This window comes from Ictidomys tridecemlineatus, chromosome 1, assembly GCF_052094955.1.
Source record: "Ictidomys tridecemlineatus isolate mIctTri1 chromosome 1, mIctTri1.hap1, whole genome shotgun sequence".
Taxonomy (NCBI): Eukaryota; Metazoa; Chordata; class Mammalia; order Rodentia; family Sciuridae; genus Ictidomys; species Ictidomys tridecemlineatus.
This window is the reverse complement of record NC_135477.1, coordinates 259,093,904-259,121,812: the sequence shown is the minus strand read 5'-3', so window position 1 is coordinate 259,121,812 and position 27,909 is coordinate 259,093,904. Positions and strand designations below refer to the sequence as shown.

Sequence of the window (27,909 nt, the reverse complement as noted above, 5' to 3'; positions counted from 1 at the left end):
GTGCAGTGTGTATTGTGTGCATGTATTGTGTGTGTTGTGTATAATGTGTGTGTATTATGTGCATGTGTCGTGTGTGTGGTGTGTGTATTGTGTGCGTGTGTTGTGTGTGATGTGTGGTGTGTATGATGTGTGTATTGTGTGTATGTGTTGTGTGTGCATTGTGTGTAGGGGTGTGGTATATGTATTGTGTGTGTGGTGTGTGTGGTATGTGGTGTGAGTGTATTGTGTGCATGTGTTGTGTGTGTGGTGTGTATGTTGTGCATGTATTGTGTGCATGTGTTGTGTGTGGTGTGTATATATTTTGTGTGGTGTGAATGGTGTGTGGTGTGGTATGTGCAATGTGCGTGTATTGTGTGCATATGTTGTGTGTGTGTTGTGTGTGGGGATGTGGCATGTGTATTGTGTGTGTGTGGTGTGTGGTGTGTGTGCGTGTGTGTTCACATTTATGCACACACATGTGTGACCTCTGTCTGTGGAACTACATGGGGCTCTGCAGCTTAGACTCCATGTGACCTGAAAATGATGCTCCATATCCCATTACTGATCCCTTTATCATTAGAGGTAATGATTGACTATTTCATTGCCTAGAAAATTACACCTATACTCTATAAGGCTTTCAGTTAAATCATAATTGTATTTTTAATAGTCTGCTAGAGTAAAAACTTCAAAAACTTTCATTATTGTAACGACACGAGGATCTTGCTGTCCTCTGAACCATACCTGAATTTAATTAAACTATCAAGGCAAGAAATATTGAAGTCACCTGGACTGAGCCGTCAGCGTTGGACAAGCGGTTGAGATGTGGGCGCGACTGTGCAGGCTGTTGCAGGAGGTGAAGCTGACTGACTCGAATCTGGATGCCTCTAACAGGGCTCTCCATCCCCAGGTCAACGAGGACCAGAGTCAGCCAATTGTCAATAGTTCCTTTCCTCACTCAGCCTGGCCATATGGCTGAAGAACTTCCTTGAAATGAGAGAAACGTAGATCACTTGAGAGTGGGATTGCAGGTGGGTGGGAAGGAAGGAGAGTGATGGGAGATGACCTCCAGAAGCGACCCCGTCCTCTGGACCAGCGGCAGTTCAGAGGACACTGCAGGAGAGAGACCAGAGCTCTAAGAGCCAGTGTTGTCAACGAAACAGCTTCTTCTCATGCCGAGAAAACAGGAAATGTGTGTTTTGGGCATAAGCTAAGTACACAAACCAGCGATCGCTGTTATGATAATAGTAGTAGCAGATATGATGGCAATACCTGTTTTGGATCAGGCAACTTTTGTAAAATTTGTGGAGCAATTTCACAGACAACTCAAACTGAGGAAACCACTTAGGAAAATCTCTTAAACTGCTTTCCCCAAATGAGGGGTCCAGGCTGAGTATCCAGCAAGTGTGTGTGTGTGGAATGGGGGTGAGTGAGCCAGAATGTGAGCGGGGAGGGGGACAAATGAAGGGTGGAGCTTTAGGTCTGACAGCTCCAAATGAGAAAGGCCACAGCACATGACATCAGTAATAAACGTCACACATTTTACTTTAATTGACTTGAAGACAAGCACATTTATTGCATTAACATATTTTATTCTATTTCTTGAGGAAGGAATTTCAGGTTTGATGCAGGGATCAGATGCCTTGGCACAGACATTGTGCCTTTACCATTTCTTTGGCAAGAAGCTCCAAGGAGGGTCAAATTTGAATTCCTCATGTTGAGGGTTAAAAAGTAATTTTTTTATCTATTAGGACTTTTGCTGTGGAAGACGCATGAATGTCTTGGTTCAGAGGTGACAGCCATGTCTTGGGTCCTGTTCCTGATGGAGCATGTATCTAGCTTCACACTCGATGCTCTCTCACCTTCAGTGCAACTCAAGGAAGGATCGTAGTTTATGCCCATCCACTTTCTTCTAAGTTGTTTTCATCCACCACCTACTTGCCCTTCATACTGGGGAATCGGACCTAACAATAGAAATTGTCCAGAACAGGTGGTTTGAAGAGACTGGAGCCAGAATCCAGATATGCACTCTGCTCCAGTACAAGGCGATGAACCAGGATTGCTGAGTGAACACACGGTTCAAGGAGAGTTTTCTAGTTATATTAAATATCTTGAAGCAGGGCATAGAGTTTGCTAGAAGTGGTGTTGAAAATCACACAGATGCACAGAGGGCAGAAGGCACCTGTTGAAGAGTGTGTCTGGACACAAGTCCATTGGAGAATTCCCTTTGCTAAGAGAAGTCATACCATTTGGTGGGCAGGGCACAGATTCCAGACTCATCAGTTCTATCATTTGGGGGCTGGGGCCTCCAAGAAAAGTGAGATGGCATGAAGGCCCCCCTCCAAACCCCAAATCTTGCAATCAAATCAGAATGATTTCAGGCATGTCACTCAGAGTCATGGGAACAAGTTTATTGAAGTGATAGGATCACCTGAGTGGTAACTGGAGGCAGGTGGGGTGTGGCTGGAGGAAGTGGCTCATTGGGGGTGTGGCTGTAGGGCATGTATTTTGGATCTGGAGAGTGGAGTCTCTCTCTGCTTCCTGATCATCATGTGAGCTGCTTCCCTCTACCTCCCTCTTCTGCCATGAGCCCCGCGGAATGGAGTCTGCTCTCTATGGACTGAGACCTCTGAAACCGTGAGCACCCAAATAAATTTTTTCTCCTCTATAGTTGTTCTGGTAAAGTCCTTTAGTCACAGCATTGAAAAGGCTGATTTACAGGGCCTGTATTTCTCCTGTAGTTTGCAGAGAAATGAAACATATCCTGCCAACTAAACCAGGATGGGCTGCAAGTAAATTGCTTTTCAAAAGTGAAAGCAGCTTGGGAGGCTGAGACAGGATTTCAAGTTCAGAGTCAGCCTCAGGAAAAAAAAAGAAAAAGAAAAAAGTGAGTCATGAAGCAACTCAGTGAGACCCTGTCTCTAAATAAAATACAAAAATAGGGCTGGGCATGAGGTTCAGTGGTTAAGTCCCCCTGAGTTCCAACCCTGGTACCAAAAAAAGAAAAAGAAAAAAAAAAGTGAAAGCATGTGGAGTCAGCACCATAGGCCCAGACTATAAAATTATTCCCTTAACTTGATGTTCCCACCATGCCCTCTGTCTGCGCCTGTCACTATCAGAGCTCACAGAGCTTTTACATGGGCTTGCCATCTGCAATCAGGAGAGCCCCGGGAGCTCCCCTCCTCGTGCGTCCGTGCAATATGAACCATACTAGCTGAGCTGCACATGTCCGTTTTACAGAGTAGGCTTCAAGGGTTACCCTGTGCTGCCATCTCAGACCACAAAGACACCACCAAGCGTGATCACCGTGCTGAGAGGATGCGTGGTCCTCCAGGCCCGGCTCCCCTGAACCTGCGCACCCAGTCACTGGGCACAGTCTGCATCTGCCCACAGGGCATTGTGTAGGAATCTATTGAAAAAGCAGCCCGTGCCCTCCCAAATTCTAAGAAAGAAGACAAAGTAGACAGGCCATGCGAGGGTTGGAGTAAAGAGGGGTGTGGGCATTGCAAGAGGTCACGCGGGGACAGTCAGGGAGCACTTGGAAGAAGCAGCGTGGGCAGGCAGCCCCAACGCTGGGCGATGAGATGGTGCAGCTCAGTCGCACTTCCTAGGGATGGTAGATGACGTTGGGGTGTTAGGGGGTGATGGGCATCCCACCTGTTCATGACCGTGCTCTGCCACCACCCTGGGACAAGGAGGTGCTTGGTGACTTTAAGGACCTGTAGAAGACTGCAGCAAGCCGGCCCCTGCTCCATCATCTGGAGCCCTGGCCGACCAAGGGCTTCAGCTCTTACCACGTTTATTTATCACTGTTCCTCTTGAAAGTTCTTGTTCCTGTATCCAAAAAGTATTTGAAGTCCATTGGCTCCCCCCCAATACATACATACACATATATACACCACGTGTGCACAAGTGACTTCCACATGTCGAGGCATGTGACCAAGACCATATTCGAAGCAAGACAAGGGACAGAAGTTCTGAATTTTCCTCTGTGAAGTTCACAGTGCTGGGCATGCTGTACAGTTTATGTAGACTTTATAATTTGGCATCTGAGGAAACTGAAGCCCAGGGGCTAAACAATTTACCTGTTATCAAACAGCTTGTGCATGACAGAGACGAGACCCTCCAGTCCGCAGTCTGCAGGTGTCTGCCACTCCCGGCTGCTCTCTCCATCTCAGCCTCCTGCCCCTCTTGAGGACGAGCTACACCATGCATGACGCCCATGCTGGGCCCTCCCCCAGAACACCATCATCACTCCAAGGGTGGAGTGAGCACCCTGATGACACTGAGCTCCTCTGAAGGTGTCCCCATTCCCTAACGGTGCTCTCTAACAGCTGAAAGAGTCGGTGCGCACTCTGCCACACGGGTCTGCTCATCCTGCTCTACCATTAGAAATGCAAAAAATATTTGCTGATAATAATTAGGTCATTCAAGAAAGCATCGTGGAAAACATTAAACATATCCAAGTATCAAAATGAGTATCATTTTCAAAGTCTAATCTGAAATTCAGTTTGTGCCCAGCATTTGAGTTAGTGTTACAGCCAGAAAGACTGTCTTGTTGGTCACCATGGAGAGCCTGCCGTGAGCCCTGGAGCCCTGGCAGTGGAGCTGAGGGCACGGGAGAGGGTCTCGGCTCTTCCCAAATTAACAGATTGGTAAAGGATGAAGGAAGGAAATCTGTTTTATTATTTTAAGCATGGGGTGATAACCACTTAACTAAAGTGTTCTGATGCACAGGAGCAAATAAAATGATCTAGCATGTATACCTTCAGTAGTAATTTTTTTTCCCTTGGTTGACAAATACCAACCTCATCTTCCAGATGTGTTCTGTTCACATTAATGTCAATATGAGATATGACCGCGGTGGTATTTTTATGCTGACTTACTGGCGTTCATCGTGTCTGTGCATGGTATACTGAGGGACAACGCAACTTATGAAATAGTGATGCTGGGTGTGTAAGAAGCCAAGTGCCAGATCCTGACCCCTACCCTGCTGCATCAGAAGCCACCAGAGCGGCTGTGGTCAGCCACATTGTGCAGTGCATCTCAGATCTCTAACGCACTGCAGAGTTTGAAGAATCACGGAAAATGCCTTTAATGAGAAAGCTTAAAACCAAGGTGTCCGTAGACCTAGGCCTCGGCACTCTCAGTTCCTTAGAAAGGTAGGCGCGGTGGAGTGGGTCTTTCTAGGCAGTTGCTGGACCACGTGGCATCTTCTTCCCCAGCAGGTGGAGGGCCAGCCAGGGCGGGGTGGGAAGCATTTCCTCCCAGGGCCGCCTCCCAGCTGGGATTTGAGCCCAGCTCCTTTGCTCAGCCATGACACATTTCCCCTGCCACAGGGTCTCCTTGGCCCTGATGAATCGCCTTTAATAGAGCTTCAGAGAATGGGCGGAGGCTGGAATGACCACATCCGCATCACCCTCAGAACTGGTCGGAGTTTTGCAGAAATCCCACAGTACTTGCAGGCCACATCTCCTTGGAGACACTCTTCTGTCCTGTCAGGTCTCACCACTGCCTGTCCAGCAAGGGCCCTGACCTCCTGGTGTCTGATCTCAGGTCTTCACTCTGCACCTGGACAGGGCCTCTCTCCAGTCCTCAGCCTTGCTGACCTGATAGTGCACCCACCTGTGGGGTATGGTGAGGTTGAAGGTAGAAAATGTGTGTCGTGTGCTTGACATGGTGCCTGTGCCCCAGTGGGTGTCCGAGAATGTTATTTTCGCTCCTATTATCATGCAGTGCTAAGTGGAACAGCTCAGTGGACCAAGGAGTTCAGTCTTAGCCACAAGTGCAGAGCCTCTTGTCCCCAAGTGGGGCCACTTCCCCTGCGGGCGTTTCCTGGCCCCGCCCTTCCCTCCCCTCTTCAAGGATCTGGGCCTCAGAAAGCCCCCAGATCCAGCGGCGCCTTGTCCGTCCTCGTTTTTCTCTCTTGCCTTTCTTTTTTCTGTGTCTCACTTAGTCAGGACCCTGTGCTCAGGGAGTTCCACAACGACTGGTTAGGAGACATCAGTGCCAGTAATGGCTTGGCTGTCCTTCATGGAGGTCCCAGACCCCCTGCCTTGCTCCCCAGGCAGCATGCCGGGGTCCTCTGGGAGAGGTGACCATGGCAGCACAAGGCTGTCCAACCAGGAAACTCTGGGAGGTCAAGCGGGAGTAGGCTCATGGTAACAGGAGGCTGCAGCTCCGGTCAGTGTGGCCCTGATCTGTGGCCACTGCAGTTGAGCTGCCCCCGGGGCTGGATCCCTGGTCTGGTCTCACTCAAGAGTAATAGGAGCAGCTTCAGGAAATGTCCGCAGATGAATCCACCATATTCACCCTTTTGTGTTCTGGGGAGAAGCCCCTCCAGAGGGAGGAGAGACGTGGGTCAAGGAGTCACGTCCTGCCCAGCGCCACCCCACAGCCTGGTCTTGGCATGAGAAGGAGGCACACAGGGTGGCTGTGGAGATGGAGTGCGAGTCCCTTGACCAGAGCAGCAGGGGCTCAGTCTTCCGCTAGTTGCATTCAGCACCACACACTCCGGGGGAGCTTACTTGGCAACCTCAGATACCTGGATGGCTCTTCCCCAGGTCAACAATTCCTGGCTGGGAGCCTGTTTTTTGCATTTTCTAATGTTCTTAGAAATTTGGACAGTCCCAGTGATCAAAGAGTGCAGAGAGAAGGAAGCAAGATTGACCAGTGTTAGATTTATCAAGTCACAACAAACTGTCCTTCCCACAGGCGTGAAATGCTCCTTTTTAAAACATCTGCCCTCAGCGGGCACCTGGGCACTTGCTCTGATTGGATGCCCATGCATGCTTTTGATCATCAATGAACGGTCTACTCTTCAGAACAGAAGACACCCGTGCCCTTCCAGGCCACGTTGGCTTCTGCCTTGGCCTGCCTTACTTGAAGCTTATGGGAGGATTCACAGACTTGGGGTTGTTGGAGCACATTTGACACTTGAAACTGCACTATGCTTTGAAGAGCCACCCCTCTCTCTCTCTCTTTCTTCCGTAGCTTTGGCATGGTCCACGATGGAGAAGGGAACATGTGCAAAAAGTCAGAGGGCAACATCATGTCCCCCACGCTGGCAGGACGCAACGGGGTTTTCTCCTGGTCTCCCTGCAGCCGCCAGTACCTGCACAAGTTTTTAAGGTAGGAGCGCTTATACCAACTGTGTCACCTCCCTTCGCCCTTGGTGGTCACTCCCTGCTCAGCCTCCTGTGCATGCAGCTCGGGTGGGTTTGCGGGCCTGGGCTCCTCCCAAGGTGTCTTAAGATTCAGCTGACCATGGAGTTGACTAGACACTTTGTTACAGCATGAAGGTCTGACAGCCAATCCCAGGCTGATCTTGAGACTTCAAGGAAGTCCACGTAGCATCAATCACACCAAGGCATTTGTCAGCATTTAATGTTTTGGAAAGTTTTCTTACTTTTATAAATAGGCATCTTCAATCGATTAATAGGGAAATATCAATCATGTGTGGACAGGTTCCCAACAGTGAGTAAGAATAATTGGCTAGCTTTTAGAGATGAATCTGCTCTCCTTTATTAATAGTCTAGCATCAGGCAGATGGGAAAAAAAAATACATGAAGAGAGAACCCAGTTGGCCTGCAGTTGTCAGCACAACTTGACTCCATTCTTGTAGAGTCATGAGGACAAATACTTATTTGGAGTAAATTCATCAGCCCACTCAATGAATTCCTATGTCATTTTCTGTTACCAGACACAAAAATCATCACGATTGCTCATGTCTGCAGCTGGGAGGTCCATGACAGGGAAATTTTAGCTTCTTATTTCACAATTCATGACAACATGGCCTCTCTTTACTTTAAAAATAATTAAGCATGTTCCTGTGTCCAGTGGAAACAGTGCGCTCAGTCCTCAGCTTGCTCGGCTGTGTGAACTCCACCTTCAGGAAGGCAAGCGAGTCACAGCTGGTCCTGGTTTCTGCAGAGCCCGTGCAACTCTGAGGCTGGAGAGGAGCACCGCTATGTAGTGGGGAGAAGCAGGGGGCAGCCCAGGAGCCGAGCACGTCTTCATCCCTGGAAGGGGGCTCCTTAACAAATAGTGCCTCCTTCTCAGAAACCTCCTCTTCTTACTTGGAAAATGATGAGCTAGCACCAAATCATCTCTCAAGTTCTTTATAAAATAGTGGACATTTAACGTGCTCCTGACCTTTGCCAGATGTGGTGTTGATATTTCTCACTTTCGTCATGTTGTGGGGTGTGCACTAGCAGCTTAAGGTGGTGATTAATGAGGGCAAATACCATTTTAACATGTCTAATGGCCACTTGACAAACCTCTTTGGTAGAGTGCCTGTTCAAATCTCTTGAGCATTTAAAAAACCGAGGCCTTCTTTTCCTTATTTCTTTATACACCCATGAACATTTTGATCCATCCTAGAATCTATGGAACATAAACATCTCTCACTCTGAGGCTTCCTACTTGCTCTTCGGGTGTAGTCTTTTGATAGGCAGGGGTTTTCATTTTCCTTGTGGAGTCTGAATCATCTATATTTTCTTTAGGGTTGATACTTCCTATAAGCCACTGAGAAAAGATGTCTTCTCATTCCAAAGTCTTAAATATAGTTTTCCAAGTAATCTCCAAGTTTTATTGCTTTGCATGTCACATGGATGCTACTGAATATTGTGTGTCAGGCATATAGCAAAGTCAAAATTCATTTGTCCAAATGAATGTTGTGGTAGATAGTTTGTAAATGATCAAATGACTTTCCTTTGGCACCCATTCTGATGGGATGAGAGTTCCTGTGGCGTCACAGCCTCATCAACAGCTGATGCTGTCAGGGTTCTGGATTCCAGCCATCTTGGTAGGTGTGCAGGGGAACCTCACTGAGAGTTTACATAGCAATTCCCTAATCTCCCACAATGTTGGACATCTTTTATATGCATGTCATCTGTGTATACTCTTTAACAAAGTGTCTATTCAGAGCTTTTCTCTCTCTTTGAGTTTTTGTTTTGTCTTATTTTCTTATTATTGAATTTTAAGTGTTATTTATATATTTTATAACAATCCTTTATCAGGTGTGACTTTTGGAAGTATTTTCTCCCAGTCTGTGGCTTGTCTTCTCATTTCCTTGTTAGTGTCTTTCACGGAACAGAAGTTTTGATTTTAATAAAGTCTAGCTTATCAAGTATTATCAAGTATGCCTTCGGTATTGTTAAATCTTAAAAGGACATCAAGATCATGGAGATCATGGAGGCGTTCTTCTATGTCATTTCCAAAGGTCTTATAATTTTACACTTTATATTAAGTCTATGATCCAATTTTGGTGAAAGGTGTACAGTCTAGTTTCCTGTAATTGTATAGGTTCTCTCCGTTTTATATTGAGGCTAAAGAGACAGTCTTAGTTAGTTTCCCTATGGGGCATGAGGTATGGACCAAGCTTCTTTTCTTCATAAGCTAGTCCAATTTTTTTCAGTACTATCTAATGCAAAGGACAGATTTCCTTTTCTCAATTAGATTTGCAACTTCGTCAGAAACTTAACTGACCTGTGGCGCTGCTGTCTTTCTGGAATCCCCATTCTGTTGTGTTGATGTGTCTGTCCTTTTGCCAAGATGACAATGGCTTGTTCACCACAGCCTCACTGTAAATCTTGAAATCAGGTACTGTGAGCCTCTAAAGTCTCCAGATTTTTCTTTTGGCATGGAGATGTCCAGTTGACCTGGCAGTGTTTATGGAAAGCGCGTCGTCCCTTCCTCCTTCTCTTGCCTTCCTCCCAGGTCAAGAATCAGTGGCCGGGTGTATGTGGGTCTGTTTGGGCTCTCCCTGATCTAGGTGTGCCCTTCCACTGGCTCCACATTTTCCTGGTACCGTGGCTTCTCCGAGAGTCTTGCGTTGGGCAGGGTCAGCTCTCCAGCTGCATTCTCCTTCAGCGCTGTGAGAAGAGTTCTGGGTACTTAGCCTCTCCTTGTGGGCTTTAGAATCAGTCTGTACATCTACAAAATAACTTGATTGAATTTTGTTAATAAGTTTTCGCCAGTTTTAGGTTGGGAGGTATTGAAATTTATTGAAAGGATTTAGTTGCTATTTGCAATCATAGAAACTTTCAAATATCACCCTAAAATGCACATATTACTCCCAAATCATCCTGGTAGGGAATGTAATGCTCCATTTGTGGAGGAAGTGAGCATTAGTTGGTCTTTAGCCATCTACTAGTGAACTTCACTCGAGTTAGATTCCTTCTGGATTGGAAGGTCTGGGCAGAAATCCCCTGAACATAGACATTTGCTAGTGGAAATGTGGTCTTCCCTGAAGGTCCTCTAAAAGGTCTAAGGTATTACACAGACTGTTCCCTGCCTAAAAGATAAGAGAGGAGGCAGAAAGGAAAGGAAGAAATTCCAGACTGAAATAGTCTCATTGCATTTTGATTTTTACAGTGCCTGGTTTCGTCTTTTGATGGTTTCTGGCAAGAAGTGTACATAAAAGATTTTGTTATAGGAACTTCTCACATTGAACATCTGGTTTTAATTATTCAGTTACACTTTTCCCCTTGATAAGTTTGAGAAATCTAACAAAGAACAAATTGCCTTCTTGGAAAAGGTAAAATTTATTATTAATAACTCAGAAATGTGTGCTGCTGTGTTTAAATATGATCAGGATAAATGATATAATGAACCACAGGAAAAAAGTTTCCTTCTATGCAAAATAGTTTGCACAATTGCATGAGATAGAGATTCGGTTGATGGGACCACCTTGGTAACCCTCCCCAGTTGCCCATCTCTTCTTTGTTTCAGCACTACCCAAGCAGTGTGCCTTGCTGACCAGCCAAAGCCTGGAAAGGAATACAAGTACCCCGAGAAGCTGCCGGGAGAGTTATACGATGCAAACACACAGTGCAAGTGGCAATTTGGAGAAAAAGCCAAGCTATGCATGCTGAATTTTAAAAAGGCAAGTGATTATTGGCCAACGCTCAATGCAATATGATTCACAAAATCATTTTATTTAGTGTAACTGACATTGATGAATTCAGAATTTATTGGGTACCTACCAAATGTCAAACCCTCTGTGTGTTAGGGCTGGCCCCGCATAACAGGAAACACATGTTCTACTGGCAGAGAAGATGACAGTAGATACTGCTGTGGGTATCAGTTTTCATTTGAGAACCGACTGGGCCTGTTAGGTGGGATCTCTCTCTGATTTATCATGTGGGAGCTCCACAAGAACTTTTAGCTGGGGTAAGTCAGCAAATTAATATTCTGCATTTTTTTCAGATGATATTAAGAAAACAATGTTCCCTCTACTCCCTCCCTATATAAGATAATTTATTAGAAAGCAGCAGCCTATGCAGGGCTTCTGATTATTAAATTCCTCGAATAAAGTATTTATAGAGCAGTTTCTCATAAAAGATGTTGTCTACCCCAGCGACATCATTTCCTATAGAAATTCCTCATGTAACGCAGACACATGCTTTTGTTAAGCGGGGAAAATGGAGATTTAGGAGCCTGCTCTACTGGACCACAGAGAGCTTCTCAGAAATTAAATGAAAGTAGCTAGATTTGGGGTTTCTTCTATTCTAGTTTATAATGAAATCAAGAGAAAAATAGACAAAGAATACAGTCCTGCAGCAACCCCAGCCCCCACCCCAACACATGGGAATGTGCTGCGAAACCCCAGCTTAAACCCAGGTTGTAATCCTTCCTCTTAACTCAAGCAGGCTCCCAGGAGGGGCTCCTGCCTCTTCAGCTGGGCACGTTGGCCTGCCAGTGGGTAGCCCGTGAGTCAGGTTGCCCACACCCCTGTGTTGCCTGAGACCTGGCAGGAGGTGGGAATCCCCGAGGGCTTTCTTTCTCGATTGTTTCTCTTGTGTTTCTTGAGGAGAAGAGACAAAGCACCAATGTTTTCCTTTAAAGATGGGGTTTTCCAGATTGTGCTCCCTTCTCCTCATGGTATTGCTCTGTGACCACAAACCATGTCCCTTGTGGTATCCTAAAGCCATCTGGAAAACAATTATCAGTCAAATTCAGGATGTTTGTTGATTTTTGAGGGCCTAGTTACATGTAGTGAAATACATTAAGTATAAAATTTAAATTTGACAAACACATGCACCTGTTACCAGCATCCCTTTCCATAAAGTCTTGGACACTTAGATGTGAATTCTGGGCTGCTCAGGTTTATTGTTTAAGAAACGCCTATTTCTATTTGACAATATCATTCACGGCTCCTGTATCCTGCATTATATTTGCTATCAGTCATGGCACTTCTTGGAGATGGGTGTTCTAGTTGCCGATGATGGTTGTGTATGTCCCTGTTTCCCTCTCTGCTTTCGATTTTGTTTTATATATTCTGAAACTCCATAGCAGGTGTGTATGTATTTAAGATTGTTCCGTCTTCTTGACTCTTCTGTTAATTTATAATAACAATTTTGGTCATATTACTCTTCTTAAATCTTACTTTGTTTTATAATTATATAGCCATATTAGCTGACTTAGGAATCCTATGCACATAGTAATTTTATCCTTTTATTTCTAATTTGCTTGTATTTTGTATAAGATGTGTGTTGTAAGCATTCTTTTATTTGGTATTACTGCTCTGTCCTGTTGAGCAATCTCTCTGATTTCATTAGAATGTTCAATTGTTCTGTAATTAATTACATTAAAATTATTGATATAGGGAAGTTAAATCTGCCATTTTGCTCTTTGCTTTTTATTTCATTTCTTTTTCCTTTGTGATTCCTGTATTCCGCCTTGTGGAAGAAATTGCTTGTTATAGATTCTGTTTGTTAACCTCTACTTGCTTTTTGGCTCCACTTTCTAGTGCTAGTGTTTGGCTGCTCTAGAGGTTACTGTGTACAGTAACTTCTTAACAAGAGTCTGCACAGCCTCCTGGTATGTGGTAAAGGATCCTCACCACACATCAGTCCATGTACAGCTGTCCATGCTGTCTGTAGTGTGAAGATCCCTACTGCCCACACTTTACCCATCACTGCCACATTTACTTCTATGCATATTCATGTTATAAGCCACGTGATGCAATATCATACTTTTTGTTTAAAATAGTTATTTATAACATTAAGACAAGAAATGAGTATATTTTATATTTCTTTATATATTATCATTATGTGTTTACGTTTTCCTATAGATCTCAGATTCAAATTGCTATCATTTTTTTTACCCTATATTCCTAAGGCCTCTTTCTATGGAATAAGTTCCCCTAGAATTTGTGTGTGTGTGTGTGTGTGTGTGTGTGTGTGTCTACATTCTTGGGTGCAATTTCACACACACGTGTGACAGCGGATTTCTCTGTCCACGGATGCAGGGTGATGATGGGAATTAGCGATAGGAGCAGCCTACTGGGTGGAACATGGTTACAGGGCATTGCACTCTCTCCGTGGTGTCATCTGCATCTTCCGAGTGCCGTACAGGCTGTCTAAGGAGATGAAACAACTGTGCTGAAGGCCTCCTCGAGTCTTCAACTCAGCCATCTGAAATGCTGGTTTGGGGTGTTATGCCTTATGTTCAGCTCAGTCACGTCGTTATTACTGAAATTGGTCTTCATCAACAAAACTCTGAAGTCACAGGTTAAGTCATGAGCGAGCACCCTCCCTAAAGCTGCAGAGAAGGTGGCACAGGGTTTGGCTCTTTTCTGCCACGTGAAGCACTAGTGTCACAGATATTGGGTCTTTACCATGACTACTGTGCTCCATCAACATAGCTCCGTGGCCTGCTGTCTGAAATATAACTAGCTGGAATTACTTGAAATCAGATCTCCTCCGTGTGCTGGGTCCTGTGGCTAAGTTAGGAGCTCCCCCACCCCATGCAGCAAGTCTCACATTACTGCTGCTGGACACGAGAACCGTGACTTAACAGGATCCTTACTCCAAGAGGACTCCTAGTTCCCTGAGGCCACCACGGCACACAGCAGTGATGCTTTAACACCGACATTGAAGGTTATGTCCACAATTTAGAAGTCAAGTCAGTGTGGTAAATGTCAGAGCAAAGGGCTTGGGGTTGTGTAGTAGTGTTTAATGTTCATTTCCTCACCTAACTCTTTGTGATACTACAGCATTTACTGGGGTGTCCAGACAAAGTGCCATATTTTTTATGGCAGACAATTAAATCTGTAGGGTGCCAAGGTCTCGCATGCTATTGCTAATGTTGAACAGGGACATGGATTGTTTGATATGTCAAGTGTGTCTCATGTAAAAGGTATTCCTGCCTGAACACTGGAATTGGGCACTGAGTGGGCCCCAGGTTGAGGCTGAAGTGCACAGAGGGTCTGAGCCAGGGTGCAGGAGAGTTAGGGACGTCCCTGCTCCGGTGGTGAGCTGGCACCAGCATCCTGCATTTGAAGCCTTTACACTTAGCTGAGTTTGAAACTGTTACCTGTGATAGTATCTGCCACCCTGTGTCTTTATTATGCATAATGCTTCCAAAAACTAAAACATTAAGAATGTTCTGGAATCACCTTGGATGGGAGCTATATCATCTTACGGTCCAGTCCTTCCTTCAGTTCACTGATCATCATGAACTTCATCATATACTAAAACTTTTCCTGCTCATACTGTCATTTGTTTGTACAGGAACAACCAAGTACATGTTCGACTTGTTGAGAAGGCATTTTCTGACAGCCTGTTAGGTACCCAGCACTGCACCACGTAGTGACCATGAACATACTAGAATCATTTGCACCATTTACCTTGCATCATCTTGAGTAGTCTTGGGCCCTGAGAATGAGCCCCCTAGCCCTGCAGTCACAGCAACCACTGAGTGGCTCTGTGATGGCAGGAGGAGTGGCGCTGTGATGGCAGGATGAGACCTGTGACTTGCGGAACACCCTCAAGCCCTTAGGAGTGCAGAGAGTGTGCAGTGGTTTAGCAGCTGTTAGGTCCAGGCCCCGAGCTGGGCATGCTCCCTGTGCCCACTACATCCAGCCTCTGGACATGTTGGTGACTGGCGACCCTCATACACACAGTGAGGACACAAGGCCCTGGCTTCCCCAATCCAGTCCTCCTAATCCACACCAGTTCTGTCTCTCTGGGATGCCCACTTCTGTGCTGGACCCCTGTGGCCATCTCCCACCTGACCCAGCACACAGCAGCTTCCTTGTCCGCCTCTGTTCACTGCACTCTCTTCTTCCATGTTCAGACCCAGCGTCCTGCATCAGTAGACCTCTGTGTCCCCTCCACCCAGAGGCCTCTGTGGGCCACCACTCCAGTGCAATTGTGCCACCTGCTGCCGCTCTCTGGGCCGCGGCTCTCACAGAGCAGCTGTAGAGCTCTTTGTCCCCCTCTGAGAAGGACCTGAGCCAAACAAAGTGCCAGCCACCAACGTGACACATTTGTCCCAGGAGTACTTAAAGATCCTGGGGATTCACAAGAAAATGGCACTTGATGGCACAGTGATTGTGACCATGTGAGATTTTTATGAATGGCTCAGAATAAAAGCAACTGATTTCTGAATTAAAACATTGAAAGCTCACTTGTAAAGACTCCAAGTTCCAGAAGTTATTTTTTTTATTGAGGAGATACAGGCAGAAAAAATACAAAGCTGTGTCTTTACTAAATACCTAACTTCTTAATGTGTGGTGCATAAACAAGTGCAAGGGGCCTTCAGAACAAGTTTCATGACAGTAAAGTTAATATGGATCGTTAAAAACAACGCCCTTCTCCAGCTGCCTTGCACAGTGCCAAGATGCTGTCGGTGCTACTGGAGTGTGGGACGGGGCCGCGGGGCGTCTTTCCAGCCCAGCTTCGCTGCCTGCGTTTTCTCTATAGTAACGGGGCCTGGCGCTTGCAGCCACTCCATTTCCTGTAAAATTGCACACAGCTTCAGAAATGTTTCATCACCTTGTGCCAGAGCTCCCACCAGCATTCCAGAAGCTTCCGTCATATCTCAGGTCGTACTTTGCCTGTCACTAAATGTTCCTTTGGACTCAAATGATATGAAGTAAAAAATAATTCTTTCCATTTGGGACGCCTGTCGTCCTTCACGTGCCCCAGCCCTGGTTTCACGCAGGACCATCCTGAGTGCTTCCTGCACATGCCCTTCTCCTCTGAGTGCCCCCTGCCTCCTCCCAGCTCAAGAACTGGGTCAGGGCTGCGTCAGTGGTGGAGCACTCGACTAGCACGTGTGAGACCCTGGGTTTGATCCCCGCACCAAGGGACAATGAAAGGGGCGGCTGGTTCAGAGACTCCTGGAGTCCTCCAGGCAAGCCTTCTGCGGCTCTGCATGCTCAGCCTACTTCCTGTCCCTCCCCAGTTGGGGCACCTCTCCCTCCCTGTGCAGTAAGTCCTCTTCACTCCTTTGAGACCAAGTTCAAGACTGTGAGTCTGGGTCCCGTTCATTACCGAACCTTGTGTCTAGTGAGATGCTTCACGTATTTTAAGCTTTCACCAAAGCTTTGGGGATGTTGGAGGGATGGATGGGTGGTAGATGGGTGGATGATGGATGGATGATGGGTGGATGATGGATGGGTGATGGGTGGATGATGGATGAGTGATGAATGTATGGATGATAGAAGGATGGATGGATCAACAAGTTTCCTAATCATTTTTAATTTAAAAATTATAATCCCAATTTCAAGTGGTTAGTGGAAATTGAAGTGGAAAAGAATAAATCATAAAACATTTTGTTGGCTTTTTTAAAAAATTGTAATTTTTTGTAGTTTTCTACAATGTTTGTATCAAGCATATTTTTTCCTTTTAACTTGGAGAATATAATGTTGTTAAATTTACACTGAGTAAATCCAAATAAACACAGATTCAGAGAAGGAATTCTGAAGAAACAATGCCAAACACAATGCCTTGCCCACCACGTGGTCTGCTGCAGGATACACATCCGTTTTTAATTGAGAATGTTGTTTTTCCTGTAGACTTTTCACTGACATTTTATCACAAGTGTATGGGCCATTGGCCACACTGATGACCTCGTTTATTCTGTTTAGGACATCTGTAAAGCCCTGTGGTGCCATCGCATAGGAAGGAAATGTGAGACCAAGTTCATGCCGGCGGCAGAGGGCACCCTGTGTGGGCAGGACATGGTAAGAAGCTGCGGTCGGGGGACAACGTGCACAGCTCTCACTTCCCCAACGCACACACCTCTCCTCCTGTTTCATTTTCCTGTTCTAACCCAGCGTTCCTCATACCCCTGTGTCTGCCTGCACCCCTGCCAAGAGCTGTGGTTTATTATATCGATATTTCTCACTTTTGTGGGAATATTGTTGATGAGCTTTCCAAAATTACAGAGAAGTCCGGCAAGACCTGATGACTGAGTCCATTTAATAAGGGAAACATTAACCACTGACCCCACTTCACCAGCAAAGAGCCAGCATCCCTGCTGTGTAGGCCTCTGAGCTTCAGTCTGCAGACCTTGCAGTAAAGCATTTTGACCTGTTGCTGGCTATGGGTAAAGACACAGAGCTTTGAGAAAAAAGAAGAAACAAATAAGATAGAAGTCTGTTACCTAGAGGCAAGCAGGGACAAGTATGTCATTAAATTTTAAGAATAAACTGGTGGTCCTGGGCTGTGGCTCGATGGTAGAGAGCTTGACCAGAATGTGGAGGCTCTGGGTTTGATCCCCGGTACCACAAAAAGTAATAAAACAAAATAAATTAAAAGAATAAGTTATCTTAGCAAGTAAGAATAATATTTTAATGTTTTTGATTTAACCTGGTTGCCTTTTTAGAATGCAAAAATAATTGATGAAGATAGAAATATATGAAAATCAATTTTTTACCGCAGACATTTTCATGTTTTATGTTTGTGATCTTTTTAGTGTTACTAATGAATATGTAAGAGAAATGTTACCTAAATGTATCACTGATCTCTTGAGCTTAAATTCCAAGCTACAGCACATCCTAAAGGTATTTAAATGTGGCTGCAGACAGGAAGGTTTCAGACTGTCGGAGACGGGTGCTAAGCCTTGAGAGTGACTGAGGAGGCACAGAGAAAGAGGCTAGCTCCCTGGGCCAGGGCCGGCACCCTCACAGGGGTGGGATCTGGAGCTAAGTTCACCTACTGATATCGGCAGCTGCAGCTCAATGAATCCCTAGTAAAAATTGTTCTTGTTTCTTGATGGGATCCTGCAGTCTTGGGATTCTGATTGCCAGGACACGGGGTAATTGGCCTGAGTGCTAGGCAGCAGGTAATCATGACAGGTGAGCTGTACTCACAACTGTGTGTGCGCCTGTACCTGAGCATCTTCTCCCAACCCCATGGGATGATGTTTTCTTGTCAGATTCTCTAAAAGGGATTTTAAAAGACAGTTTTTAAAACTAGAATAGTCATTTAAGGATGTCTGCAGGAATAGGAAAAGATACATTTTCAGAAAAATGAACTGCAGCTCTAGTTATCATAGCAAAACCCTGGAAATATACAGATGTCCATCAGGAGGGAATTTTCTCGAAACAAACATGATGGAGAATTATGTAGCTTAGAAAAGAGTGGTAAGATGGCTGCGTCCTTCTGTGGAATGATCTGCAGACTTTCTCAAATGCAGAAGAAGAGGAGAAAAAGTTTTATGTAGCATGCTGTCATTTATCAAAGACCAAGCGAATGAGAGAGAGAGAAAAAAAACTATTCTATATAATCATTAACTTATATTTTAAAATAAAAAGCTTGAAACATTCTAGGTGATTTTGAAATTTGTTAAGATAACCCCTAACAAACAAAAGTGACATAAAAAAATGTAAACTAACGATAATTCTAGTGGGTGGCTTTACCATGGCCATAATAGAGGAATGAGCCCAAATGACCTTTAACCCCAGTAATTGGACCTTACATCTCCAGGGGGATGTACACAATAGGAAAAAAGACTACCACAAAGAATTTTAAGCTCTTCAGCAGCCATTGGCTTTGTTCTTCTAAAACTATGGAAGACAGAGGAAATAGTCAGTGCTGTGTCCTTAAGACCCAGACTTCTCATGTGTGAGAGGAAAAAGATACAGGTACAAAATCAAAGAAATGAGTAACATGCGTAACCCTTAAATCTGAATTGGATAAATTGCTCTGAATTCATGAAGCATTTGTTTTCTTTAAAATTAAAATTTAAAAATTCACACATATACACAAACTCTGTTGGCCAACTTGATAGCAATGGCCACCTTTCAAATGGATTGTAGCTTCTTAATCCAGTGTTATTAATAAAAGAAACCAGGATCTTCTTGTGTCAAGGATGATTCCAGTTCTAGAAGAAGCAACGTGCGAGGCCAGCCTGGCACACCTCGTGAGTGGACCTGGGAGCTCCCAGACTCTGGGTCCTGCTGAAGGGCTGCGGGGCAGCTTTGCCAAGAGAAATGTGGAGTGGAGACGTCTCCAATCACAGAGAGAGAGCATCCTGTTTTCCCATGTGAACTCAGCCTCAGGGGCCAAACATCAAACTGATGAAGGATATTTTGTCTTAATGTCTGATCCAACTAGTAAAATGGCTGTTAGACTCACACATGGGAAGATGCTGGGGACCTTCATGGTCAGCAGGCAGCCCCAGGACCCCTGAGACACTGAGGCACCTCGACACAGGGTTCCAGGCATTGACCCAGTTATCCCACTCCTCGACCTATGCACACACACAGCCCTCTGTGTGTGAGTCTACACCCTGGGCAACCTCCTTCGCCCAGCTGTCTCAATGCAGCAAGCCCAGGGGACCAAGGATCGTGTTTGGTGGCACCCTGGAGATGGAGGTCTCCTGAAGATGCAGCCAGCAAGATCCCCACGCAGGAGACAGGTGGATGGAGGCAGGAGAGAGGATGGAGGGAGGACATGTGGCAAGGCAGGGCACCTGTGCCCGTACCCTGCTTCCACATCAGTGAAGAATATGGGTATGAATGCAAGTGTGAGCGCCAACTGGATATTCAATGATACTGAGTGATCGCTGTAAGTTTCTTTACAATGGTATTGGGTCCATATTTTTAAAAGTCTTTAATTTTTAAGACATGTAATGAAATATTTCTAAAGAAGTGGTACAAAGTCTGGGGGTCAGTTTTTGGGAAGTAAAATGTGGACAGTATGCAGGTTAGACAGGACTGCCCCTGAGTGCATACGTGCTGAGCTGGATGCCAGCACCCGGGGGTCTGTGAGGTATACTGTGCTTGTGAGATCTTGAAACTTTCCTTTTTAAAAAGTCAGGGTTTTAAGTAACCCAGCCAATACATGGGCAAAGGGACTGAACAGAAACTTCACAGAAGATATACAAATGGTCAAAAAATATATGAGCCAGGCGTGGTGGCACGTGCCTGTGATCCTAGTGGCTCTGGGGGCCGAGGCAGGAGGATCATGAATTCAAAGTCAGCCTCAGCAAAAGCAAGGCACTAAGTGATTCAGTGAGACTCTGTCTCTAAATAAAATACAAAATAGAGCTGGGGATGTGGCTCAGTGGTTGAGTGCCCCTGGGTTCAATCCCTAGTACCACCTCAAAATATGAAAAATGCTCAACATCTCGAGCAATTAGAGAAATGCAAATCAAAACTACACTGAAATTCCATCTCATTCCTGTTAGAATGGCAATTATAAAGAGTACAAGTAACCATAAATGTTTAAACATTTATTATATATATTCATATACTTTTTTATATAATATCTATACCATTCTATATGTATACATAAAAAATACTGTTATTCTATTTTAAGCTGAAAAGTGGTCCCTAGTACAAATGTTATTATAGTTAAACTAAAGCCCTGATGCACATTTAGGTTGATTCCAACCTTTTATTATTTAAAAAGAAAAAAAAAGTTGCAATGAATAGCTTCATATATCATTTAACAGATAAGAGTATATTTTACAATAAGTACCTAGAAGCAAGTCAAATGATACAACTGCAAATTGGCACAACCACTCTGGAAAGCAGTGTGGAGAGTCCTTGGAAAACTTGGAATGGAACCACCCTTTGACCCAGTTATCCCACTCCTCGACCTATGCCCAAAGGACTTCAAATCAGCATACTACAGTGACACTGCTACATCAATGTTTATAGCAGTCAATGTATGATAGCTAAGCTGTGGAACCAGTCTAGGTTCCCTTCAACAGATGCATGGGTGAAGAAAATGTGGTATAGATACACAATGGAATATCACTCAGCTATAAAGAAGGATGAAATTACAACATTTGCCAAGAAATGGATGGAACCGGAGACTATCATGCTAAGTAAAATCAGCCAGTCCCCCAAAACCAAAGGCCGGATATTCTCTCTGATATGTGGATGCTAACTCATAACAAGGGAGGGTAGGGAGCAGAAGCATAGAAGTTCATTGGATTAGACAAAGGGGAATGATGGGAAGGGAGAGGTGGGAATAGGAAGGCTGTAGAATGAACGAGACATCATTTTCCAGTGTAAGTCCACCTCATGTACAACCACAGGAGCAGGATCCTAATTGGAACGGGTTGCACTCCATGTATTATATCCACTACAGGTGGTTATATCCACTGCATTGTAACTACCCATTCACTGCTGTGGACGTGGCCAGGTAGCAACATCACATCGACAGCAGTGGTCACCACCCAGCAAGGCTGCCTAGAGGCACCTGTCGAAAGCCTTGCTGCTGCTTGTGCAATGGATCCTCGCGTTCAAGGGGGCCCCTGGCTCCACCCGCCTGCCTTCCTTCAGGAGCGCCAGTCCTCTCTGCACCTTCAGACTGGACAGATGTTTCTGAAAACATTTTTTAACCGACTCAACTTGTTGATTTTTCCTTTCATATTTGCTCCCTTTTTTATTAGAAAGCTACAACCAGGTGATTAAAAAAAACAAACAGAAAAGATAAACACTAATAGCAACAGACACACAGGACACTGCTGTCTCCTCCTCCTTCCAGGGCCTCACTCCCCTCCCCTCCCCTCCCCTCCCTTCCCCTCCCCTCCCCTCCTCTCCCTCCCCTCCTCTGCACTCCCCTCCCCTCCCCTCCCTCCCCTCCCCTCCCTCCCCTCCCCTCCCCTCCCCTCCCCTCCCTCCCCTCCCCCCCTCCCCTCCCCTCACCCCCCTCCCCTCCCCTCCCCTCCTCTCCCTCCCCTCCCTCCCTTGCACTCCCCTCCCCTCCCTCCCCTCCCTCCCCTCCCCTCCCCTCCCTCCCCTCCCCCCCCTCCCCTCCCCTCACCCCCCCTCCCCTCCCCTCCCCTCCTCTCCCTCCCCTCCCTCCCTTGCACTCCCCTCCCCTCCCTCCCCTCCCCTCCCTCCCCTCCCCTCCCTCCCCTCCCCTCCACTCCCCTCCCCTCCCTCCCCTCCCCTCCCCTCCCCTCCCCTCACCCCCCCTCCCCTCCCCTCACCCCCCCTCCCCTCCCCTCACCCCCCCTCCCCTCCTCTCCCCTCCCCTCCTCTCCCTCCCCTCCCTCCCCTGCACTCCCCTCCCCTCCCCTCCCCTCACCCCCCCTCCCCTCCCCTCCCTCCCCTCCCTCCCCTCCCTCCCCTCCCCTCCTCTCCTCTCTCCTCTCTCTTCCCAACTCACAAAGTGCCCAGTGCCCAGCTGCAGGATTGTCATTGACTGAGGAACTGGCAGGGCTTGTTCTGCCACCTGGGACGTGGACAAGTAGTGATGGGAGACAGAGGGTTTTGTTTTTGTTTTTTACTTATATAGAAAAATCAAATAGTCAGATGGTTAAAGATTTCAAAATTAATTACGGGTTTAAGATTAGTTTTTATTTTTGGAGTAATTTTAAATGGAACCCTTGAACTTGCCACTCCTGTGTCATGGATACTCTGACACCACTGGTGTGCTGAGTTTTCACCAGGTGCATGAATCGGTGAGGGACTGGTGTGATCTTCCTCTTACAGAAGGAGCACTCTTCTCTCAGTCTGGAGCCGCGGCTCTAATCTTGGAGTGACTTTGCTACCTGTGATATTGATCTAGCAGTGACTGCGCCTCCCCTGCCCTCGGGCTCTGCTGGCTCCATGCAGCCCAGGGCCAGGCACAGCCGTCTTCCTTCCCTCCTCCTCCGTGTCAGGAGGAGTGTGGCCTCGCTGTTCCACAGAGGCAACGTCATCTCGTCAGATCCAATGTGAACTGAGAACCATGAGCACTTCTCTTGGGAAGGAGCAGCTGGAATCTCTGGCCCAAGTGGGGACAGATGGGATTCCACAGGAATCGTGTCCTCTCTGTGGACAGCTGGATGACCTCTAACATGCCCTCGTGAAGGAGCCTGAGGTTCCAGGCCCAGGTGCATTGCAGTGACAGCACAGAGTGTCACAGAAGTGACAAGGCGCTGAGCCCCTGGGGCCTCCAGCTGCGCTTTGCACCTGAGACTGACTCTTCTGCAGGAGCTATGAAAAGCACCTGTTGCAGGAGAGATCAGAGTTCAGTGTTGGAAGATGAGCAGGTGGACTGAATGCCCACAGAGCACAACGCCCTCTTAGGTTCCAGGACTCGGATGTTTGGTCTTCTCCGCGTCTTCCCTGGGTGTGCTCTCCCTAGGGATGGGAGGCAGAAGCAGCAGCACTATTGTTCTGAGCGTCCACTTGCGAGTGGGGATGCTAGTGTGTGCGCATTTTACAAATCCGCAATTTGCCAATACATAGCGGTAGAACAGTCCACTTGCTCACCCGTGACTCACCTGAATTATTTATTTATGTATTTTTAAAATGTTTAGTGGTGCCGCGGAGGACAGTGTGTGAAGTATGGTGCCGAAGGCCCCAAGCCTACCCATGGACATTGGTCGGACTGGTCCCCCTGGTCCCCCTGCTCCAGGACCTGCGGGGGCGGGGTGTCTCACAGAGACCGCCTCTGCACCAATCCCAGGTATGTCCCTCGATTCATGGGCCCTCCCAACAGCCTGCCAGTGCCCACACTCGGAAACACCGACTGTGTACTTTGCACAATGTTGTACAAGACACTGAGCACAAAAAGCATTTTACTCAAGAATTGCTTAAATGAGCATCTCTGAGACAATGTCAGATGCCGATAACTCCCTGACCCTAGCAAAAAGCAACAGACTCAGAAATTGGGATTTAACCACAGGTACTTGAAATGCTAAGGGTCTGCTTAACCAGCTAAATTGTAAGAGAAATATGTAGAACCCAAGGGAATAAGAAGCCCTAAGAACAACTCTTCCAAGCAAAAAGATAAAACAAAAAAAAAATTGGTTTTCCATCAAATGCCTTCACCTTTACAACAAGAGATTTAACCATGGACTTGGGTAGAGGACAGACAGAGAGAGGCACTTCCCACATGGGAGAGTTTCAAATCCTCCTCTTGCTCCTGGTTGGTTGAAGACCCCAGTGGCCGTACTCTTCTGCTCCTCCTGTCCGAGAAGCCTGAGGCGGGTATGGCCTGTCCACTGTCCTCTCAGGCCCTTGCTCCCAGGTTGCTTGCACATGCCCCGGGGCAGGTGGAGCTCTGCATGGGCCCTGGCATGCTGGCCTTGGGACAAAGAGGCTGGCCTGGGAAGGAGCAGGGTCAGGAGATCAAAGCCCTGGACCAGCAGTCCCAGTTCTCCCTGGGAAAGCCCCCCTCCTGAGCAGCTCCCCCAGGGGGACATGGTGCAGCTTCTCACATGGGAGTTTCCTAACTGGGGGCTTCACATTCCAGACCATCGCATGGAGGGAAGTTTTGTGAGGGCCCGACCCGCACCCTGAAGCTCTGCAACAGTCAGCCATGCCCCCCGGACAGCATGGACTTCCGCGCCGCCCAGTGCGCCGCGTACAACAGCCAGCGGTTCCGGGGCTGGCACTACAAGTGGAAGCCTTACACCCAGGTGGCAGGTAAGCCGGAGCCCACTCTTGGGCACAGCCCTGGCTTTGTGACCTTTGCTTACCAATGGTGTGACTGGCAGCGCGGTTGCCAAGGCACGTTAACGCCACCCTGTGGGGTCGGCTCCGCTGCTCACTCTAATGAGGGCTGGTGTAGTTTGGCCTGTCCCACCACCTTGGCATCTCATCCACATGTGGCCAGCTGTGTGGTCAGCAATCCATAGGCCAGACAGAGAGCAGGGGCATAATGCAAGGAAATTTGTTAAAGAAATAATAAGAAATTCAAAGCTGATGGTATATTAAAAATGAATCAATTTTTTAAAATATGAGTCCCAGTATTTGACGGCAATGTTATTAGAAACATATAATCCATTAAATATTTAGAATTATTAAATAATGGAAGAAAAACTGTAGGAGATTTTAGAACATTAGATAATTTTCAAATATACTATATTCAGGAAGTGTAGCTCAAGTGGCATAATTGGGAGAAACCTAAAGCACAGTTAGTCACCTCATTCTTTGAAATGGGAACACTGTCCAGACAGACACGGAGACCCTGGGAAACACATGCATTGGGATATCCCACCCGGGGTTCACAGTCGTTGATTCATTGTGATCGGGAGGCAGGTGCACAGGGGCAGTAAATGCAGGGTGGGAGATGGCAGGCCACTCCTACATGACACCTTTGGTTGTGCTCTTCCCCACACCCTGCAAGAATCAGGCCAGGCAGGAGGAGGAGCAAGCCAAGGTCAGGAGAGACCAGAGGAATGAACTTTGAAACAGGGGTCAGAAATGTGTGTGCTCCTCGTGATTTTGCTAGCCTTCAGTGAATAAATCAGTTACTCATGGAAGCACATACCAAGTCATAAATTAGTCACCCCTGGAAGCACACACTAAATTTGATTCTTGAAATCATTCTGTGGGGCCACTTACCCTGAACAGGAGGGAAATGACCTGTGGATGAGTCTTGGGCCTATGGAAATTGCCAAGGTGGACAGCTTTCATCCCCAACTAATTCCTTCCTTATCAGAAAGAGAACACAAAGATAAAGGCTTTTACAAAAGCCATGTTAACTAGATCAGCCACAAGACCTTGAAGGGATTCCTGGGGCCGGACGTGAACTTTCTATATTCTCTATACACCAGTCACTATTCTTGAGAATCCATTACCTTTGTAGAAATTGTTGCTTTCTGGAAAATTCTATTAAAAGTGATCCCTTTTATGTTTAAAAACTGTATATATTTCATCAAATGTGTTAAGAAATTTGGTGGCTCTCTTAAGTATTTTATTACATCTTATTTGTAAGAGTTTTGCACATGCTCCACAATGGCAGTGGCCTTTATGCACTCCTGAAAGGGTAGAGAATTGTGAGGCGAAACATAATGTCGGAGTTAAATCAACAAATATTTATTGAATGCCTACTATGTGCCAACCACTGTGTAAAGAGCAGGGACAGTAGGGAACCCTGGAGTGAGAGAGAATAGTGAAGCTAGAAATAACCCCAACAAGTTTAAAGAAAAAGCAAAGGCCAAGGAGGCCACTGTGGGAAATGTCATTGCCATGTGTCACTGTGGGAGGTATTTTAAGGGGAAATCGAGATCTATCTGGAATTCAGAGCAAAATGATCCGAGCTTAAGTATCTCTCTTATTTGTGTTTGTGTGTGTATTTCTTTTTAAGATCAGGACTTATGCAAACTCTACTGTATCGCAGAAGGATTTGATTTCTTCTTTTCTTTGTCAAATAAAGTGAAAGATGGGACTCCATGCTCGGAGGATAGCCGTAATGTTTGTGTAGATGGGATATGTGAGGTAATGATGATTGCTTATTCATTCAACACATGTCTCCAGACAGTCCGCTTTGAGGCAGGCATGCTGGGGGCTAGAGAGGCCCTGGAAGAGGAGCCCCTCCCTCCCAGTCACAGCCAGTGATCACGGAGGAGTGAGCAGAGCCGGAGAGGGGGAGCCTTCCCTTCTTAGATGTGGGTCTGAGACATCCGGGGGGCCAGGAGGAGGGGGCATCCGCATCCCAGCCAGGTCTCAGAGGAGAGTGGAAGAGGGTGGGCAGCCAGGTAATGTCAGAAAGCTGGGTGGACGGGAGCTGGTGTAGTCGTCAGGGCTGGGGGACACTGAGGAAGGGGACAGGGAGCAATGTTTCTCCAGGGAACTGCCTGCCAGGATGAAGACTGGCATTTCCATCCTCAAGCCCGGCTGAGGCAGACTGGGGACAGTGGAGCTGTAGGAAGAGGTGGCAGGTCTGGGCATTAGTGGGATAGTCAGTGGGGACGTGGACAGCAGGGAAGTTGGGGCCGTGCAGCAGCTCCTGCAGGACAGTGGTTTCTTCAAGGTGCAGCAACCCAGGCTCCTCAGGGGGAGGGCAGAAGGAAAAGGTTGGGGGAGACAGGCGGGAGGAGGTGGCAGCCAGGGGAGCAGCTAGCGGGGGACTTGCATTACTCACAGAGATAAGGGTGGAAAGGATTCTGTTACCAAGAAGTGAAAGTGCTGCTGGCCAGACCCCATCTACCACCCAGGAAGGCCAGTTGGTATGCATATCCCCAGGAGTCCAAGCCTCAAGGCCGGTTCTAGCTCCTCGGGGCTCTGCTGGTCCCCCACGGAGGTCCTTGGGGAAATCCTTCCAGAGGCAGGAAGAGCAGATGGGGTATTCCAGGAACCTCTTTCTTCTGCAAAATGCTCAATTTTGTCTAATTATTAGTTGATTTGTTCAATATGCCGTTATTTTAAGTACTTATTAAGCACACCTAAACATGAAATACCTATAGTGTCACAACCCTTTGTTTGTAACTGACATCTAAAAAGCTAGAAAGCTGAACTCCAAAGAACTGTGAAAGGGCTTTAGGACCTGTACTTGTTTGGTGGCAAAATCTGCCCTGAATTAATGTGTGAATGTCGATTTTCCATTTTTATCCCACTCAGTGTAGTGACTTTGCAGTGGAGACATTAATGTGTTAGGTGTGGGGTGCTCCCCAGGCCTCGCTGGGTCTCCCATGTGCATCTAGGTGTGACACCCTTCATCTTTCCAAAGTTTCCACTCTGAGTTCTGAAATCTGACCCCGTGGATTTCAAGCAATTGTGGGCTATAGTTGTGTGGATTTTTAAAAACATGTAGATCCTATTTTCCTTGGTAGGATAAAAGAAATAAGCATCATAGAAAGTAAGAGCTCCTGAAATTCCACACATACACCCTTTCTAATTGATCTCAGGGGAGAATTTCCTCGTGGCAGCTGCCATTTCTGCCGCGGCACCTGGCAGCTCAGAAGCACATGGGTGCATTCCAGTGGAGCTCACGTGCACCATTGTTTGTCATTGTGCCA

At 46.6% G+C, this 27,909-nt stretch overlaps 1 protein-coding gene across 2 annotated transcripts in view; it reads left to right on the top strand.

Moving 5' to 3' along the window:
- The window catches only part of Adamts16 (ADAM metallopeptidase with thrombospondin type 1 motif 16), a 124,967-nt gene that overhangs the window by 41,411 nt on the left and 55,647 nt on the right, over positions 1 to 27,909 (top strand). For both annotated transcript variants that reach the window (XM_078018537.1, XM_078018534.1), the window contains exons 9-14: positions 6,970 to 7,107; positions 10,711 to 10,864; positions 16,859 to 16,954; positions 23,482 to 23,630; positions 24,420 to 24,592; positions 26,259 to 26,389. In XM_078018537.1, coding sequence (XP_077874663.1) covers positions 6,970 to 7,107; positions 10,711 to 10,864; positions 16,859 to 16,954; positions 23,482 to 23,630; positions 24,420 to 24,592; positions 26,259 to 26,389 — 841 coding nt within the window. The remainder of the gene's footprint in view (positions 1 to 6,969; positions 7,108 to 10,710; positions 10,865 to 16,858; positions 16,955 to 23,481; positions 23,631 to 24,419; positions 24,593 to 26,258; positions 26,390 to 27,909) is intronic.